Here is a 20,031-nt window from a genome sequence, read left to right as displayed (position 1 = left end):
TTCTGCTCAAGAATGCCACCGCCTGCCTTCCGATCTCTTTCTTTGTCTGTGGTGGCATTCCTCGGGAGCGGCCTCCCCTTCTCCGTCTCCTCGGTTTCCTGCGCCCTCCGTTCTCTCCAGTATTGACCCTTGCCTTCTGAGATCATTGTCCCCCTGAGCAAGCCATTCCCACGCTTCCTCCGGTTGCTGAAAGAAAAGAGATTTACCCTGGTGCATCACTCTCAGGCGAGCCGGGAAGAGGAGTGAGTACTGGATCCCCTCCGCTCTGAGGTCCTTCTTGACTGCCATATACGAGTTTCGCTTGATCTGGACCTCAAACGTGAAATCTGGGAACAACGTCACCTCTCCATTCACCACTCTGTAGGGGACCGCCTCCCTCGCTCTCTGGAGTAGGGTATCTCTGTCTCTATAATGCAGTAAACCAATATTTGATGTGCTTGGTCAATGTGTTGCCACCACGTGCGTCAGGGTTGCCTCGTTTGCCCTTGCCAGGGCACTGTCCCAGCTTACAAATGCCAGCTTGGTCGCCTCTATGCGGGCCGATTTCCTGTCTCCACACTGTTCTGCCCGTGCTCCCGGTCATCACCTTTCCATTTCCATATTGGGGGTCTCCCCAGTGGCAAAACACAGTTGTTGCAGGGTCGCCCCGGTGGGCGAGGGCACTTCCACAAGTCTGCTGATGCCCTCCACTGTCTCCCGCTCCCCGGGGCCTCTCCTTGCTGGGGGCGGTAGGCGCGCGCCCTCCGTCCCCCACAGCGTGTCCTTACTCTGGCCTGGTCCCGGCCCCCTCCTCCGTCGCCTCGTGCCGAGCCGCCCGCCGGTCCAGGCCGCCACACCGCCGCGGGCCCAGTCCTTACCGCTGCCTCGTTGCGCGGTCCCGCCGTCGGTCGCAGGCCCGGCGGGGACAGGCCCGCAGCGCACCCAAGCCACCGGGCTCGGGCCCCCTGGTGTCCGCACTTTAGTCTCCGGCTCCAGCGCCAGCCACAGGTGCTGCGATGTCGGCCTGCCTGCGTCCCCCAGACTTCAGGGTCGGATCCCCACGCGTTTCTCCTGGGCTCAGTCCCCCCAGGCACCGACTTACGGAGCCGATGGGCCAGGGGTATGAGCTATTTTCATGGGATTAATTGTAGGCCCCTCCAGAGCTGAGCGCTCAAGCGTGCGCCATCTTAGCTGCTTGGCCACGCGCCCTGACCCACTTTTAAAATAGCTTATTGCCATTTAATGAAAAACTGTGTACATTACTGTTTTGGTTCAAAGTTCTAAGTATTACTATGCAAAGTACCTTACACTTAATGAATGTATCTGCAATCTGAATCTTGTGGTTCTAAAAATAAATTAACAAAAGAATATCTTTCTATATAAAAACCTATTGGCCTGGAGATAAGTCATTGAGTGTGTGTTTTTACTTATTGTGTGTGTACAATAAATACTTAAAACTATCCTCTGATAAGCCTAACTGAAATATTTGGCTCTGGCCATTTAAAAGGCAACAGTGAGTAAGATCAACCTTTAGAGGTCTGACCAGTGAAGTCATGCAGTGTCAAAGTCTACACTGATCTGACCCTTCTCACGTGACCATAGAGCGTGGGCTGCGCCTGGATATGCAAACGAGCTGTGGAGAAATACTGGTGTTGCATGGACTCTCTTGGACCTATCTGCTGTAGAGGCAGAAGTCTGTAAGTCAGTGGGGTTGCTGTGGAGTGCTTGCCCAATGGACATGTTCGGAATTGGACTAGTACAAACCGGAGAGGGACACAACGATAGCAGTCTTTGAGCACTGGAGAGCATTCCGGTGTTAACAGTACATAACTACCTGGTATAGGTAGCCCACCTAGCTGTTAAGTGATGAATGGTACAGCGAGATGGTCCTGGAAGCATAGTAACATTGGGTTCAGCTACTCTGAGAGAATCAGTATAAGCAAAAATGCCTAAGACTGCATATATAAATGCTGTGTTTGAGGGATTCTGAATAGTGTGAAACCAATAACACTGGCATATAGAAGACCAAAAGCCTGCAGTGCAAGATGACTAACTATTCTCAGGATAAGCAAAATGGAGTAAGAGAAACGAGATTCTTACATCTCAGAGATATATCTCCATAGCACCTGGTGGAAACAAGAGGTTGTGGATTACTTTTCTCAACCTTGGCAATACAAGTTATTCAACTGTTTCCCCCAAATGGATCAAAACGTGCCAATCTTAAATATCAAACTGCAGGCATTGGTTCCCACTATAAATAAGTCAAATTAATTTTAACTTACCAGAAACATTATCGGAACAACTAGAGAGGTGTACTCACTCTAAAATGATTAGTGGGGAAGGAAACACATGTTTTTTCAGACAAGAGCAGTTTAAAAAATGTGTAGCATTGGATTCTGGCTAAGAGGTAAGGAGGAAGGGGTTAAAGGGAAAAAGAGGGATAATGGACTGTAGCTGAAAGATCCTCGTTTTTCTCCTTCATTTTTATTTCCTCTACAGTAGTGATTATTTTTGATTGTTGTGATATAAAAACATTTAAAACTAACACACTACACTCTCACTTACATGGTTCCATATTTACTGTTTAATTCTTTAAGGTCATTTGTTGCTTTACAGTACACTTTACCTGCATTGTTGGGCGCAAAAGAATATGTCGGCTTTGGTATGTCGGAGATTTTAGGTTACCAGACTGCCTGTAATCACGGATCTCTGCTATGACGCAACCACAATGAAAAATATTGACCTGTTTGAGAATAAATAAAAAAAGCATGTAAAACTGAGCATCAAACTATATTTTTCAAAATATATGTATCCCGTTTCAAAGGAGGACACAATTTTTCAATGTTTACATTTAACAATACGTTCTGATACCCTTTCAATTCAGTCACAAGTGACAAGAAATCAAAATATAACAAAAGCCTCCTTTCAAAATAAATTACCTGAGATTTTTCGAGGAGGTCCACCAAAATAGGGGGCAACTCTTCTGCATCCAAGTAGTCCAAAAGTTCTCCTTCTTCATAGGGTAGTCGTATAGTTTCAGAATCTGAAATGATTTTATGTAATGTCTTTGACAGCTGCTAAATAATGAAGGTGATTTGCTTCTTATATTTCAATAATTCCGACTATAATTGCAAGGATTAAATAAATGAACTATACATACTATGGATATTTACCCAGCTAACAAAGTAAAAGGTTGAAAGGTATTAATAGAGTTAAACTCTGAGCCAAAACAACCTTACACTGTCAGAAAGGGCTGCAGTCTTTCAACAGCAACCCTAATATTTAATATGATTTATATAAATGGATTACTAAGAAATGACTGAAAGACAACATGATTGTCGTTCAACTTGTATGACATTTAAAAAGACAGGAGCCAATTTCAAAATTCAAGCGAAGTATATTAAACAGTAACCCAGCCATTAGCAAAAATTACTAGATTGTCTCTTATATCGGGCCACTATTATAGTGCATCTTCACCAGTTTAGACCTTACGGAAATCATTGGATTGAAAAGCAGATAAGGAGAAAGTAGTCAAGAAAAGATTATGACTATGACGTAGTGATGGCAATATAGTGTGTGTCAAATGCAGGAACAAAAGAAAGGAATACCACTAGCACCGCAGCCATGTCAAATCTAAATGAATAATGACCATACACGTTTTGGGACAGCGAAGAAAGCGAAATGAAAATCCTTTTCTCACTAGATTATGCATTTGCATAAGCTCTAAGTAACCTTTGAGTGAACGTTTTTAACCTGCAGTGTGACTCGAATAACCTAGCACGTAAATCAGCAGTGAAAACTGAGCACAGCAGAGTGAATAACACTGATGTTTAAAACCATATATTGTTAAACAATAAATGAAGAAGCAATATTAGATAGGCTCGGAAGGGAAGAAAGAAAGTAATTAGGAAAACCATCAAAGCAAACGGTCATGAGGTTAATAGAATGTATTCAAGTAGCGAGATTATTTAATAGCATGAAAATGAAAGGAATCTGAGGTGGCGGGAGGAAATAAAGTTTGCTCATGTAACAACGAAAGAGGAGGGTTAAAGGAATGCTGCCCACACTTTGTGAAGGAATTAATTACATTTCTAAAAGAAAACGTTACTTATCTTTAATAACGATATAATTTATAGGGATACCTTATCTTCCTAGAGGTTCCTCATTTTATGAATATGCTGCAAGTTCCAGATTGGACCTTGAAAAAATTTTCCTCAGCAGTCGCTTCCCAGAGCTTCTCTTGGAGCCACGTGACCCCAAAGAGCAGCCAAATATCCCTTCAAGTGGTGACTTTCAGCAAGTGAAAAACACGGAAGTCAGAAAGAAAAGATTCAAAGAGGTTTAATCCTCTGAACTTTCACCAAAAAACGAACTTGGTCCAGCAGTCTGCATAAACCAACTTGGTAGCAGGTTTCACGTATACAAGATAGCGTGCACTAGCTCCAACAACAAGGAAAAGGCCTCTTATTTTTATCGCTCAATATCTGTGGAGATAAACGCCTGAAGATTGGGGTGCAGCACCCAGGCACCCTGTTTTGAAAGCATTTCAAGTCTGAGTTGGAGGGGTGGAGAGCTTAACTCCAACAGATCAGTGTACCAAATTGGCCTTGTCCAGTCTGGGTGAGAATAATCACGGTTTTCCTCATTCCTCTCACACCATCCACAGGCTCATTCAAAGCAGAGGAATCGGAGGGGACATGTACAGTTCACCCTGAAATGTGCTGAATCGGAAGATATGCTTAAGGGAGACACTCGGAAGGAAGCGCAGTGCAAAGAACAGAGGCTACTGGTTGTTAAGGTCTGCATCAAAGAGATCCAAAAAAGACAACCCAGCTGCAACAAAGTCTTCTTCTGCACGTAGGATGAAATTCACACAGGTGACTCAAGGCATCAACAAAATGGGCTGGCAATGGGAAAATACCCTGTGGCAGAGCTCACTGTGTGAGGCATTCCAATGCAAGAATCCACATCGTGCTTTCTGTTGATGCAAAGGATGTAGTGAGGTTGACTGAAAAGATCTGAGTAACACATTTCAAGGTGTAGGGATGAAATACCTTCAGAGTAGTTGGGCAGACAGAAACTCTCACCTACAAAGAGGTCTACGAAGACAGAACGAAAGATCTCTACATGAGCACAGTGACTCCCACGATGCTGCAGCAACTGTCTTCTTAAGCTCTTCTTAACAACTGCTGAAGGACATTCACCATCTGGCATGAGGCACCAGGTGGACGGTAGACACCATCAAGCACGACCGGCAAAGGACTTGTAGAAGTGCGATTAGAATCAGATTCAGAAACATCAAAATCACATTACTAATATATAAAAGCCACCCTGTTGGAATAAATATTCTCATACGTCATGTCAAGTACAGTGTCAAGGAACGTCTGCCTAGGAGCATGAACTAGGTGTGACTGCTGAAGGTTGATAGAGAAGCCCAGGAAGTGAAAGAGAGGTATGGCTCACTGTCAATGGAAGTAGGCATCATGAAGATACAAGGACACCATCTAACATTGTGTATAAAAGGCGAAAGTGAAATGAGTTAGACACCACGGTGAACTTATCCTGTCATAGAAAAGAAGGATAATGAGGCCAAGGTCCACTTCCTTCTTTAGAACCAAGACATAAAGATTGTAAATGTCTGTGTCACTCTCTTCCAAGGACAACACTTCTATAACCTACCAAAGCAACAGGGAGAGAACTTGTCTTCAAGTTTCGGGCATGCACCAGGGAAGGCTTCAGGAATGTAGCTAGAAAGGGATGGATGTTGCCCTTGGGGATTTGCAGGGGCACCCAGGGAGCTCATGTGATGGCCGCCCAGGTCACCTGCAAATGAGACAGTGTTCCCCTACTGGAAGCTCATGGTGGCTAAATAAAAAAAGGTTAGAAACACTAGATCCAGTGGAAGGAGGGGGGAGGCTGGGGTTTCTGCGTCTGCTGTTGACATTACCTAGGAACATCTGTTCATCAAAATGACCTGTAGAGCTGCAGTGTCATCTGGACTGGCTCAAAGGATTGCCACTCTTGTGAAGGCTGTCCACTGGAGAAGTCCTATAAGTGAAAATATTGTAGAGGAACTTTTTAGTCAGAGAGGGTACGCCCAGTGACCCTACCACAGCTATTTTTTAACCATTCCAGGGAGTAGTCAGCTTTATAACAAAACAGTTTCTCATCCTCAAAGGGTGCATCTATTAAGGCCACCTGTACAACTCCTAAGCAGAAGTCTGTGAAAGTCTGTGAAATACATTAGGCATGTCTGTCTAGAATGACAGATGTATCTTTGAACAGGGCCATGGAGTCAGCTGAATCATAACCACACGTCAGAATTTGTTTTGAAGAATCCAACCCATCACTCACTAGATCAGAAAAGTGTTTCTTCATGCCATCAGGAAGTGATTCTTGTTAATTCCCACAAGGCTTGATGGAACTGTTTCAGATGGTATGCCTTTGCTGGCAGTGCACAGAGCTAGACAGCCTGAAGATAAAGTGTTTCAGGTAGAGTCAAGCAGTTTGGATGCATGGTCTGGTGAAGCAGTGGAGAAAGTGTTGGTGTTCGCCAAAGAAGGATGCACCAACAGGAACTTGAGATCAGAAGGCTTGGGTCTGTAACATAGTACCATCTGTCAGTGAATTGCCTGGCCCAAGTAAGATTTCACACAAGCAGGCTTTAACAGCTTACTACTCCAATAATCCCTCTGAACTGAGTTAAATCAATAATCTCAGTCAATTGAGAAGGCTGAGGAAGTACCAAGATAAGCTCCGATGATGGCAGCAAAGAGGAATCTAGAGTTGAGTTAAGGGCAATGAGTGCAAAGCCTTGATGTGGAAAGGCTTTCATGGAAGTGGTGCAGAGGCAGGACCCTTTGACGGCACAGAGTTGTGGTCAGAGCTGCCGGAATTGCAAAATCCACAGATCAGGTCCATCCCAGGGGATTGGGTTAGAGGAAAGTAGTGCAGTCCTAAAGTTATCTAACATGGCTTGCCAAAAGGCATTAACTTGGAAGGCAAAGTAGATGAATTTAAGAACTATGGTTTTTTTTTTTTTTTTTTTTTTTAGAATCAGGACTGGCTCTCAAGAGGACTAGGGAAACAATAGACAAATCCTGGAAGCAGGACCATTTTCAAAGATGAGGACTTCTTCCTTTGGAGTTTTTGGCATTTCTCACTGGAGGGACCTTTGAGGGATAGCATATTGTCACGAGTTCACCCAATGAGGGGACAGTTTGTATGTGCTCTGAAGGGCCAGATTCTAGAACTACTTGGCCTCCTGTTTCATGAAAGCCTTCCGGTACACACAGGTGAAGGAGTTACAAGCTGAGGAGTACACGAAAGGGCTGAGACGCCATGTGCAGATGTTGTGGGGATTCAAAAAACACATCATCTTATGACATTGTCGGAAGACCTTAGGAGAAGAGATTTAATTTTGTCACTGTTGAAATGGCATCCCGAGTATACTAATAAGGCAAGACTTCTGTAGGATGAAGCATCGATTGGAAAATCAAGATGAGAGCCTGTAGTAAAATAATTTGAGGCCTGAATAACTAAACTAACTGCCATCACACTAAGGCAGCCATTACACTGCTTCAGACCAGTAAAAATGGTTGTGATTAACAAAAGATTTCCCCTGGCTTAAGACAGTCATGTATTAAGTCACAACAAAATCATACATATATCAAGGTCTTCTATTAAAGCATAGAAAAGAACTAACAAGGTCTTAACTAAATTAAATAAAAAAATATAAGAAATCGGGCCAATAGAGCTTTTATAATGATCACACATATTATTCAGCGTAATGGTATAGCATTGCTCAACGTATAAAAGTCTAGAGGAAAAACACTGCAGCTTTTGTACAGATCATTAGTTATAAGGATTCTCAAATTTCAAGATCTATGTTTGACTTAAGACAGCATGTGAGGCAGTGACTGTGAATACCAAGGCTGGCAGAATTCATCTGAAACTTGAGGCCATGTTGAACTTAGCAGCTCTCACAAAAGTCTGTGGACTGGCAGCTTAGAAAATCAAGAGACTAATGCGAAGAACTGCAACTTCTTTGTAACTAAATTGATGAGAAAGCTCTCAAACTATCGTCTGGATAGCACAGACCCTTATAACCTTAAAGAACTTTAAATTCATCATGGCTGCATCTATTACAATGTTGTTTGTGGTCTCAAAATCAAAGGTCACACACATAACAGTGACAGTTTCTGTATCAGAACTGCAGCTTTGCAAATCATTAACAGGTTACCTGATCCATTTTTTCCTCTTAACATCAGCGAATAGCCCTCGTTTCCTGGATAGAGGTTCACCACAAGACAAGAGAGTGTCTCCTGCATAACCAGCTTCTCCAGCAAGTTCACATTTCTTCTCAGCTTCTGCTTTAAAAACAAAACAGTACTCATGAAAATCAAACCTCCTAGCACGCAGAGCAACAATCCTTTTTTCAGGACGTACTTTAATGTAAGAGTCTGATCAGGAAATGTTAATTTTACTATCTAATGGATTTGTATTCAGACAAAAAAGTACTTTTGGGGTAGTTATAAAAAAAAAAGAAAATATGCAGCAAGAGCATTTGTTCAATTTGCCACAGAAAATGAGAGAGGGACCAACAACATGGAAGAATGATAACATTTCCATTTACGTACGGCTATGCCAAAAGGCACATGCAAAGAGGTAACCAAGGCCAAATGCTTCAGCTGAAAGCAGGAAAACAATTGAAACCTACTCATGATAATAAATAAACAGTCTATTTCTTTGTCCAGTTTTAATGGCAAACCAAATTTACTTCAGAAGGTTGAGATGGAAGAGAAGTGAAATGATTATGACTTCATCAAACATGTACAGATTGCATAAGCACATTACACCCTTTTCATTTCATCAGTAAACTTTGGGCTGTATGAAAATAATTATAAATTTGTGGCTACTGATAACCAAAAGCCATACTGTGGCATGTATTTCTCAGTGGGACTTTAGAATAAAGCAGGCTTATCATCCTAAAAAAAATGTTACAAGCTACAATAAAGTAACTTTTTAGAAAGTTAACAAAAGCATGAGTGCTGAATTGAAATGTCACAAGACAGAGTTGTAGTTTTAATAAAAGCACGGAGTCCAACTGTCAAAGAAAATAGAACATCTAAGTGAGCAGAAATACGTCTAATGTTGATTTCAGGGAAATTAAAAAACAACGTGTGTTTTGCAGATCCTGGAAATCTGGGCTTCTTGTGGAATTCCAACAGTACACCTGGAAGCAATAACCACATGCGAGGTGTGTGTCCTGCCATTGGAAATCTGCCAGTTCACAGTTAAGAGGAAGAATTAACTGTCATTGTATTTTCCCTCTTTGTCTTCAAAGTGTAATATGCGTGGGGTGGGTTCTTCCCTGTCCCCAGCCTCCAATGCCATTTGCAAATATTTTGTGAATCCAACAAATTTAACACTAGGTGTGAGTTCCCTAATGTTTGAATGGACGTCTGTTTCCTCACCCTTTCCATTGCCTGAGCTTATTCAAATGAAAAAGTCTGTTAGGTAGGCATTGTCTGCTGTGAAACAAAATATTGATACTATGAGGGAAGAGCAACTTTTTATTCCAGTAGATAAGATCTACTGGAGTAAGGTCATTTGAGAATAGGCTTTACGTTTCTGAAATCTAACCAATTTTGGTACATTAACTGAGACAGTGAATCAAAAGAATGTAAAAGCATAAGCTTTGGGACCAAGACTCTTTTTAAAAAGTTTATTTACTTCTCCTAAATGTAACTGAAGATCCTATGCCTGTTGTTTAGCCACTTTATAGCTCAAATCATCACCCTAGATTCCAGAAGGCAGCCAAGCGTCCAACTAAAATAAGTGTGAAATATTTTCTTAAAATCTAAACAAACAATCTGCTAGTTTCCATTCCTAGTCTCTTGTCACAGTCAAGCAACGGATATGAGCTGACTTAGGATGTTTCACCTTTGAACAATGTTCCCAAAACTAGGAATATCAGCTTGATTCCCCTTCAGCTGCATACGACTGCACAAATGCAGAGGTGTCTTGAGGCGTTGGGTTTTCTCCACTGGAGCACCCGCAGCTGAGGGGGGCCTGCAGGCAGAGGCTGCATCTGTGAATCCATAGTGGACGAGTCCAAGGTCGGCTTCATCTCTGGATGGCCGGGGGACCATGCTGGCCCCGTTGGCCCACTTCAACTTGGGCTAGGAGGCACAGGTGGAAAGGTGCTTTAAGGTGTCGGATTTTCAGACGTCCAGAGTCCTCGCAGTTCTCTTGGGGTGCCTGCAAGATGCAGGGAAGTAGTTCCGTGGCTCCACATGAATTCCTGGACCTTTGTTGAAGGCAGGCAATTCTCACATGCTTTTGGAGGCACAACATATGCAGGATGTGACGACCTAGGTACAATTCAACGGAAGAAGCAAACAGACTAGCTGGGCTGGGTCCTGGTTAGGTGTTTCTTCCTAAGCTTTTGCAGCTCAAGTGTCACTCATAAGTCGGCAGGAATCTGATTTCCTGCTGCAAGGGGCTCTCCAAAATAAAATTTTTAGAGGTGTTTAGGGGAGTGTGGAGTAGTAGCCAAAAGGCTAATAATCCCTGGGGTGACTACACCCCATATTTGACCACTTCCTGTCCGAAGTGGGCATAAACCTATCACAGAGTTTCTAATTCTGCCAACACCAAGATGGCAGAATTCTAAATGTTGTGTATATATCAGGCAGCTCAGCTTATGGGTGGGACTGACCAGAGGGCTGGACACACATCCTTGATTACTAAATTTCCCACCTGTCCAAGTGCCAAATGGGCCCACGGATCAGCATCTCTCCTTTGAGTTACACCAGATCTGTATACAAAGGGCAGTGGGCTTCTTTGAAGACCCCTGCCTTGGAACACAGATTCACAGGTCATCCTGTTGGGTGGGGTCTGTAAACACCTCTCCCAGAGAAAGCTTAGTTTCTGACCGTCCAAGAGCAAATGCTCTCACCCTTGTGGGTCAGGAGCATGTCTGGTGATGGAAGGCTGGCTAAAACTAGTCACTCCGCACACTGGTAGTTGGTAGGTTTTCTGGTGGCATCTCTAAGTTGCCCTCTGGGTGCATGTATCAATAAATCCATCACTGGCATCAGTGAGGGTTTATTAATATGTGATTGACACCAAACATCCCTATTTTCAGTGAAAACATCATGTAGCTGGGGAACTTGTGTTGACCAGTGTCCAGCACATGTACTTAAAATGGCTTCCTTGTTTACTCACTGTGTCTAAGAATCTACAAAGACATAGCAGGGGCATATCTGTTCGTGCAGATATGTCCTAAAATGTAATATAATGCCTGAGTGCTGTACAACCTGCCGTAGGGGTGACTTACATATATAGCACGCAGTGTTAGGGTACATGGCAAACAGGCTGTGTGCCATGTCGTGTTTTCACTTTTAGCTGTACCAAGACAGAGCCTGCAATGACAGTATGCATGTTCTAGGGGAGGGGTCCGTGAGGGTGGCAGAATACATGCTGCAGCCCTTGGGGACCCTCTTTGGTGCGCATGTCCTAGGTACAAGGGGAACCATTTACTAGCGACTTATGGGGTGCCAAAGATGCTGCCAATTGGATATCAACTGCACAGTTTAAGTGAAAGAGATCTGGCACTGGGGACCTGGTTAGCAGGAACCCAGTGCACTTTCATTCAAAACTGCATCAAATACCAGGCAAAAAGCAGAGGTGACCATGTCAATAAGGTGTACTTTCTTACAAACAGGAAGAGAGTAAAACAGTGCACATGAGAGAGGCATTTGTGGGGGGAGAGCTGGAAAACTTGCAATTTCATGGAGTGCTTAACAAAAAAGAGAAAAGTCATTCCCTACTGATCTGTGGAAGGACACAAGTACGCCAATCAAAATAACTGTAAAGAGAATAAGCTCTAACGGCGGGCAAAAACTAGAGGAGTTAGGCAAGTCATTGATTAAGAGACAAGCAAACAAGAATGAATATAAATCCAACCAATGGAAAGCAACGGGTGGGCTCTATGCCACTGTAAGTGTTCGGTGTGGTTCACAAGAGGCTTTTGCTAACTTTAGGTGAGAACTAAAAATGTTGCGCTCTTCTAGTGCATAGTATGAATTAACTTGAAAGCAACAGCCAAAGAGCAGTTCATAATTTACAAGATCAGAAATCATAAATGCAACATATGCATGCATTTCTGACATTCTTAGAATTAAAAACAATTTCAGCATTACTCCTGAAAAATTACAACTTTTCTACACTTAAGAGTTTTTTTTCCTTCTCTACATGGACACGATTTTCCATATCACACACACGCACACACACACGCTCACTAACGTAAAGGGTGCTTTCCTCCTATGTTCACCCGTGATAGGGACGTACACTTTTGACGGGAACAAATTTCTGACCACCTCTAGGATGATAACACGCCTAATTAAATGTGTTAATATCAACGACTTGCAAGTCTCATGGTACATGTATACTTTGGTGGGCAACCTCACCCTGGAACACCCACAACCTGGCAATTTAAGAAGATTTACTCACAGACAGCAGTCTGCCTTATAGGTAAAACATAAGTGTGACTAAATCTAGGTGTATGCACAAGTTTTTATTTTGTGACTCAAAGAAGTGAATTATCCGATTGTTGTGCCACATAATGTTGCAAACACATTTGTGAACTGGAACCCACCTAACCAATAGGTATAAGGTTTCACAATGGTAGCACATTTTAACATACTAAATTAGATTTTTTTTTACGAAGACTAACATTTTCATAAGCAAATAAATGTTTATTTCAAACCAAAAAGAGATAACTAATTTGAGAAAAGCTAAATTTCAATCGAAAGATAGACCACAAATGGTTTGTAAGGACACAAACACCTTATCATTTTGAAACTGCAGCATGTGGCTGATCATCGCAAGGTCAATTGTTGAAACACATTTCTCTTTCTCTTAAAGATAATATAATGTAATAGCAGTGTATAGTAATTCACTGTGTCAATGAAATACACATAATCTCAATTGCATAATTTCTGGCTGTAGTTAAAAGAAGTCAACAGGAAACCATGTCAAAAAGCAAAATACCATTTACCTTTATGTTTGGCTCTTTTTCACTTTCCTCCAAATACAAGTCATATAGCTTTTGAAACACAGATTTCCTGAAAAATATGTTAAGATAAAATTTACGAAAATAGTACTTAATTTCACTAACAGGCTTTCAAAGTAAACAAATACTTTCCTTACCAGCCAGGAGGTGCCACAAGTCACATGCAAAAAACGAGGAATTTTACATCACAATAAAGGATAACGTTTTCTTTACCTTCCGCCAGATGAATGTTTTCTCTTTGGAGGTCTCTGGCGGGCACTTTCAATGACATACTAATAAATGAATGACAAAAACAGTTTCAATAAAGATGCTTGAAAATACATCTTAAGTCCGCTTAACCTACTGCGTATCTAGCATAGCACAGAATGTAAACAAGAATATACAACCAAGACTGCACTACTTTCGGTACAACAGACATGTACCAATGAAAAAAGGTGTGCTTAAACATTCTCAGGACTACCTTGCCTCTTTTGTCACTAGCAGCCAGCAAAATTATTATGTTTTGAAAAGTGCATTATGTGGTTTAGTAGAGGGTTTGGGGTCTTCTTGCCTAACGTTCTCATATGAAAACAAGGAAAACACTAAGAAAACATAATGTGTGTAGACTCTGGTTGTATATGGTGTTGAAGACTGGTATTCAGCAAGGTAATAGAGGATCCCCTGAAAAGATTTGGCTGATATGCTACGTATGTTCATGGCCATCTGCCTCAGACCATAAAGAGTGATACAGTCCATCAGTGTGACGTTTTATTTGGAATCCCAGCTGACTCTTACTCACAAACAGGCTTAGCTTATGTGTTCAGGTCACCTAGGACCAGCAGTTGACTGCATTGGACACCAGTATGACAGTACCTTATGTGCAAGAGGTAGAATGGCACACATGTTTTGACAGTTAGTTCATGGCTCAGAAAGAGCTTGGACTTTCTACCACTCTAGAACAATAGTATGTAATAAGAGAGGATTGAAAGAAACGATATGAGGAAATAGGAAAGGAAGATATTATGTGCATGTGTGCTTACTATCGAATTATATTTAAAGGTTTTATTCTTTCCATTGTGGGCCCTGTCATCCCCAAGGTACAGTAGCATCATAAGACTAACAAAGTATAAGCACTAGACGCCCTTGATTCCACAGTAGAGTTTGAAACACATAAGTGATGGTTGCTGACCAGAGGTACCCCTGGAAATTACGGATGCACATTCTCTGCATAGGACAAACTCACTACATAACAGTGATATAAAAAGGTGTGTGTAGTCTTGACTCTCATGCCTTTTGATTCCTTTAAAAAAACAAGATAAGCAAATTTGCTCAATCCAATCAGTGCCCTTGTCCTTCCTAGACTGAAAAAGAAACCCTTGCCACACAAGCTCTTTAGGACTGAAGTTCGGGGCTTCAATACTGTTTTTCATTCCCATTCCTCTTGTAGTGTCTTGATGTCAGTTTAAGGATGGGCCATGCAGAGATGTTGTTGAATGGTTACAGTGGTTGTTTTCAGGTGAGAAGTTCACTCAGATTCCAATGTACACAACACAGTCTAACAAACACCTAACCCTGCAAGAAATAGAACACCTAATTTCTTATGGTAAGCGACTGCAGAAATTTAATGGGAGCAATATTACCCTTGCTCCCAATATTTAACTGGATGAACATTTTACTGGAACATTTCTCAATCATAGTTTCTTAAAGTGTTCTGCTTCTCTTCAAATAGCCACTTCATAATCAGATGCTAACATTATGCCATTCAGTCTACACACAGTTTGGGATTTTCTATGAACAAGTTAAAATATAATACCATTACAAGATTAAACCCTTCAGTAGACCCATCGCCACAGAATTCAATAATAAGGTATACCTAACATGACATCATTACATCACATAGCATTTGTCTATTGTGATGTTGAAGTACCCCTGGGTCCTTTTCTGTAACTTCCTCGTCCAGAGTTGTCCTTGCAATGTACTTAAGTAATCATTGAACACCATCAGAGCTTTTTGTTATTATTATGCCTCGATGGGGAAGTCACAACTGGTGCATTGGAGCAGCCACGGTCATCGCCTAGATTTAGGAGAGTACACTGGCAATAGAGGCCCTGCCACCCAGGGACTAGAAAATACAAAGTTCTTAACTGCCATTAAGAGCCTCTCACTCAAATTCAGGTGTTTTGGTTCTTCCACAAACCAGAGCTCTCTGTTTAATAAAAAGCTATGCAGTTGACTGTACCCTAATTCCACCTCCTCCACTCTCTCTCTTCTAACTCTGGGTTCTGCAGGTAAATGTATCAATGAGGCAGGTGTAACAGGAAGGCCTATTTGACCTGGTAGTTTTCATTGGAAGAGGTTTTCCAACAACCTTGTCAACACAACAGACTGATGTTAGTCAGAGAAATGGGTGAATTTGCCATACGAGGGTTACACAATACCCTCACCACAAAGCAACTGAGAACTCAAAGGTACCACTTCTCATACGCATGAAACTGGTGAAAATCCTGCAAAAGGTTGGTTTACACAGCAAAATCTAATTATAAGGTACACAAACATGTACACCACAAGCCACTGACAAAGACAATGGTACAAGAAAACATTACTCTCCTGCACATAATCACGTCTTAGCCATATATCACAAGCCAACCGAGAGGTTTCTAATAAGCACAACTACAAGATAACAGTTACAGGGAGAGACAGCACATGGTGTGCAAGAGAATGAAAGCACACAATGTATACATTAGACTAACAGGACTAAGTGCTCTCATGTGAATATACACAATGACTACATAGGGTATGCAAACAGTAATGAGTTGAAACTGTCATGGGAGCTAATCCCGCAGAGAAGCACAATCCATTGTGGGACAAATGCCAGGAGACCGTGGAAAATAGTAGAAACTCCAAAACATAAAACTTTGACAACAGTAAATATGACAATTCACTTGCGACAAGGGACAGTGAAACCATAACTTGACTCATTTATTGAAGTTAAGATCAACAGAAACATTATTTATCTATGGTTATTACTGGGTTATACACACTGCCTGCATCTCTGATGATACTCATTTACTGTTGCAGGCTTTCTTGTAGCACCATTTCAGATATTTGAGAATAACACTTGCTGCACAAAACTGAGCACTTTCTGGCAAACCATCTCTACCAATATACCACATGTAAAGCATATGTCACAGTTTTGTAAAACAGTCAGTTTCCCTGAATACTTATGAATATTTCAGTACTTCTCGCTACTCAGTTGGGCATATGTTTAATAAATATTGATATTAACAAAGTGCCTTGCACTCAAAAAAGGCAACTTATGCATGAGCAAAATAAGCATGAAACACAAATGAAAAAATAAATAAAAGGTGATTGGCACAATCTAAGAGTTGTTGTGAGAATTTGTACAATTATCTTTCTGCCAACTGTACTGCCCACAATTTGTGCTGAACATCCCACTGCATGACTGGTCACAAAACTTTGGATATCAATACGGAAAAGTACAAAGGAAGGTACAAATGGAAAATTGAAGTGGCCAAGTACAGGCAAATGACAGCAATGTAATTGAGGTAAAACACACAACAGTGGAAATCCCACTAAGATATTTGATAAATTACAATACAAAAGCAAATTATTTGCGTATGTTTATCCAGCAGGCACCGCCATATCTAGCTATAGGGGTGCTGGGTGCTTGCCTTTTGAGCATGCTGGTCACTGGTGAAGTGGACTCGAGGATCCACAAGCATCCATACTTACTGAAGGCATCACTGACATAAAGAGGTCACAGGAAAGTAATTAAGAGATGGAGGAGAGAGTCAACTGTACTGCTCACCAGTTTATGCTCTGCCCCTGCCTCATGCCAGCATTTGGATCAGGATGGAAGCATGAAACAACTACAGGTATGAACTTGGAATGCTATTGTAAATGTGACTGCATTTAGAACTGGCCTATCTAGAGTTCACGTGCAATGACATGGCCTTAAGGGGCATAGGAATACTATGTCCAGGAGAACATTTTTTACACTGGCATAGTCATGCACCATTTCCAGCATATTACATTGTGGTTGTTTCACAAAATTCCCAAAATTAGGCCACTGTAACTTCAAGTTTATTTGGGTAAAAATTCTATTGTAGCAGCATTGAAACAACGCCAACGGACATAACGTGGCTTCAAACACTATTTGTATAGCTCTAAATGTCAAATTTGCATTTCATGTCATTTTGATTCATTTTTCCACAATCTCTTGTAATCACACAAAAGGAAATTATGCGAACACTGCACATTACTACCCTCTGGGGGCGTGTCCAAGATGGCGGAGCGCTAAGACGTTCCTGCTAGCGCTCCGCTGCTTCGACCAGAGAAAGTGCCCTGCGGCCAGTTTGGGGGAAGCCTGGAGGCTTTCCCTACATCGCGAGGCTCCCCCAGGTGTTCTGGGCTTCTCGGCTCCGGTCGGGGCCAAGTTGCGCCGCTCCCGTGGGAGGAGCAGGGCTCGGCCCAGGAGTCGGGGTGCGGCCGCGGGACGGGCCTTTCCCTCGGTGGCCCTTGCAGACGAGGCGCCGGGAATTGAGGGCCGAGGGGTTCACCCTGGGCCCCTTAATAACTGGAGATCATCGCGGGACCCGGCGGTTGGAGCGCCTGAAGGGAGAGAGGTGCTCCCACATGCCCTGTTGGACCGGGGGCTGCTGACGGGGCTTCCTCGCCATGGAGCGGGGTCGATGAGGTGCGCGACCCCAGTGAAGAGTGGGGGCCCAGCTACCTGGGCTCCGGGTGGCACAACCCCAGCATTGGATCTTTTAAGTAGCCTGGCCCTGCAGACTTGCGAAAAGGCGCAAGGAGCGGACTGTTGTAAGTGGTGGCGGCTGGGAGCTGGACCTGGGCGCAGTTCCGGACAGAGCGGCGCATACTGACCGGCCTCGGAAAGTGACCTGGGAGGTCCTGCGGAGCTGATCTGGTGAGGTGTGATCAGGCCGGCGCGTCATGGAGACATCAAAGTCCAAACGCGAGCGCTCAGTGAGGGATATGTTGGCAGGGGCGTGCTTTGCACCTGGGACTGTGACGGAGGACTTACCTGAGACGGGGGCCTTGGAGAGTCGGGTTGAGACGGATCCAGAGGAGAGTTCTTCCGTTACGAAGGGCTTTCTCACCTCCCTGTTTGAGTCGCTCCAGGGCGATATCCAAGAGCTGCGTAGGGACATCTCACGGGAGGTGAAGGAGATACGAGGAGAGGTTACCTCCTTGGGTGAACGTGTATCGCAGCTAGAGGATAGCGAGATCCCTCGCGGTGAAGAGGTCGCAGGCCTGCAACAGGAAGTAGTCCGCCTCCGAGAGCAACCGGATCTTCTTCAGATGGCGGTCGAGGACTTGGAAAATCGCTTGAGGAGACAAAATATTCGTATACGAGGGGTCCCGGTTGGCGCTGAAAAAGAGGACATTGGGGGCTACGTGGTGGACATAGGAGGTAGTCCTGGACCGGGTGCACCGAGTTGGGGGCGCTGGGGCCCCTGGAGACCGCCCCCCAGACATTTTTGCCTGTCTCCACAATTTTGTCCTTAAAGAAAAGATTCTACAGCGGGCCCGCAACCTCCAGAGTGTACTCATTCGAGGACATGAACTCCAGCTCTTTCATGATTTATCTGTGCAGACTTTGCAGAGACGGAGAGAGTTTAGGCCGATCACGGACCACTTGAGGGCGCACAATGTGTCCTATTCTTGGGGCCATCCGTTCCGCCTGGTCTTCCGCTGTGAGGAACAGCTTCGGCAGGTGAAATCTGTTATGGAGGCTGGCCGTGTCCTGGGCCTCGAGGATATAGGCCGGGAGGCGAGCGAGGGGGCAGCTCTATCGGCGGGGGGCCCTCCTCGGTGGCAGAGAAAAGAGAAGAAAAGGAAGCTGCAGTGCCCGACGGCCTCAGAGCTGAGATCGGAGAGAGAAGCCGCTTTGAACAGCGTGGCCGCCGGTACTTCAGCCTAGTTTGGACACCCGGGTTTACCACAGGCCGCAGTCGTAATAATATGTTGATTGTCGCAGAGGGTCGAGGCGGCGGGGGCAATGGACTGAGTCACTGATATGGTGGGATATACTGCCCCGTGGAGATTTTACCTCGCGATGATGGACGATCGAGGACTTTTGTGTCATATGCACCTGTTGTGCTTTTTGGTTGTTTGCTGTTGGTTTTCCCTGCGATGCTGGTCCTTTGAGAAGGCATCCTCAGGCCTGAGTATTCTAGGCGGTCTAGATAATATTGTGGGTGGTAGTCCTATGTTGTGCTCTTGTCTCCACTGCTTGCTTTCTTCAGTATAGGCTATGACCATCAAATGTATAAGCTTAAATGTTAGGGGGCTAAATAACCCTACTAAGAGGCTAGGCATCCTCTCAGCTTTAGAGAGATCTGGGAGTCATGTATGTCTTTTGCAGGAGACGCACCTTGTCCTTAAAGATACCTACTGCATGCGCTCTAAGTGGTTTCCCAGGCAGTTCTGGTCCTCGCTACCGTCAAATCATGCAGGGGTGGCGATTCTTTTATCACGCTCATTCCCGGGGGAAGTGATATCCAAATTGCATGAGGTTCTGGGGAGGCTCTTAGCCATGAGGATTCGATTGGGGGGGGTTTCTCCTTCACGATTGCTTCTCTATATGCACCCAATTCCCAACAAGAAGCCTTCTTGAGACAGTCTCTGACTCCGCTGCTCCAATCCCCTGATGGTGCTGTATTGCTGGGGGGTGATTTTAATTTGGTGATGGATGGGGACCTGGATCGCTCAGGCCAACGGTATGGTCAGACTGGGTCTTTGTCGGATGCAGGGCGGCAGTTGCTGAGTGAGTGTCGTCTGGTGGATGTGTGGAGGGGTGTGCACCCCACCTTGAGGGACTACTCCTTTTACTCATCGACAACCAAAACATACGCTAGATTGGACCTTTTTCTGGCATCCCAGGAGCTTCTCCCCAGGGTTAGAGACTCGGCGATTGAGCCGCAGGCTTTGTCGGATCATGCTCCGGT

The 20,031-nt window shown here is 43.8% G+C and overlaps 1 protein-coding gene across 7 annotated transcripts in view; it reads right to left on the bottom strand.

The window, feature by feature from the left end:
- Positions 1–20,031, bottom strand: part of SUPT20H (SPT20 homolog, SAGA complex component) — a 566,651-nt gene that overhangs the window by 418,176 nt on the left and 128,444 nt on the right. For 5 of the 7 annotated variants that reach the window (XM_069205509.1, XM_069205512.1, XM_069205507.1 and 2 more), the window contains 5 exons: positions 13,274–13,332; positions 13,046–13,112; positions 8,222–8,351; positions 2,919–3,022; positions 2,606–2,722 (listed from right to left, as the gene is read on the bottom strand). In XM_069205509.1, coding sequence (XP_069061610.1) covers positions 2,606–2,722; positions 2,919–3,022; positions 8,222–8,351; positions 13,046–13,112; positions 13,274–13,332 — 477 coding nt within the window. The remainder of the gene's footprint in view (positions 1–2,605; positions 2,723–2,918; positions 3,023–8,221; positions 8,352–13,045; positions 13,113–13,273; positions 13,333–20,031) is intronic. The other 2 variants (XM_069205513.1, XM_069205510.1) reach the window with 1 other exon arrangement.

Source organism: Pleurodeles waltl, chromosome 8 (genome assembly GCF_031143425.1).
Source record: "Pleurodeles waltl isolate 20211129_DDA chromosome 8, aPleWal1.hap1.20221129, whole genome shotgun sequence".
In the NCBI taxonomy this organism is placed as follows: domain Eukaryota; kingdom Metazoa; phylum Chordata; class Amphibia; order Caudata; family Salamandridae; genus Pleurodeles; species Pleurodeles waltl.
This window is presented reverse-complemented; position numbering and strand designations above follow the sequence as displayed.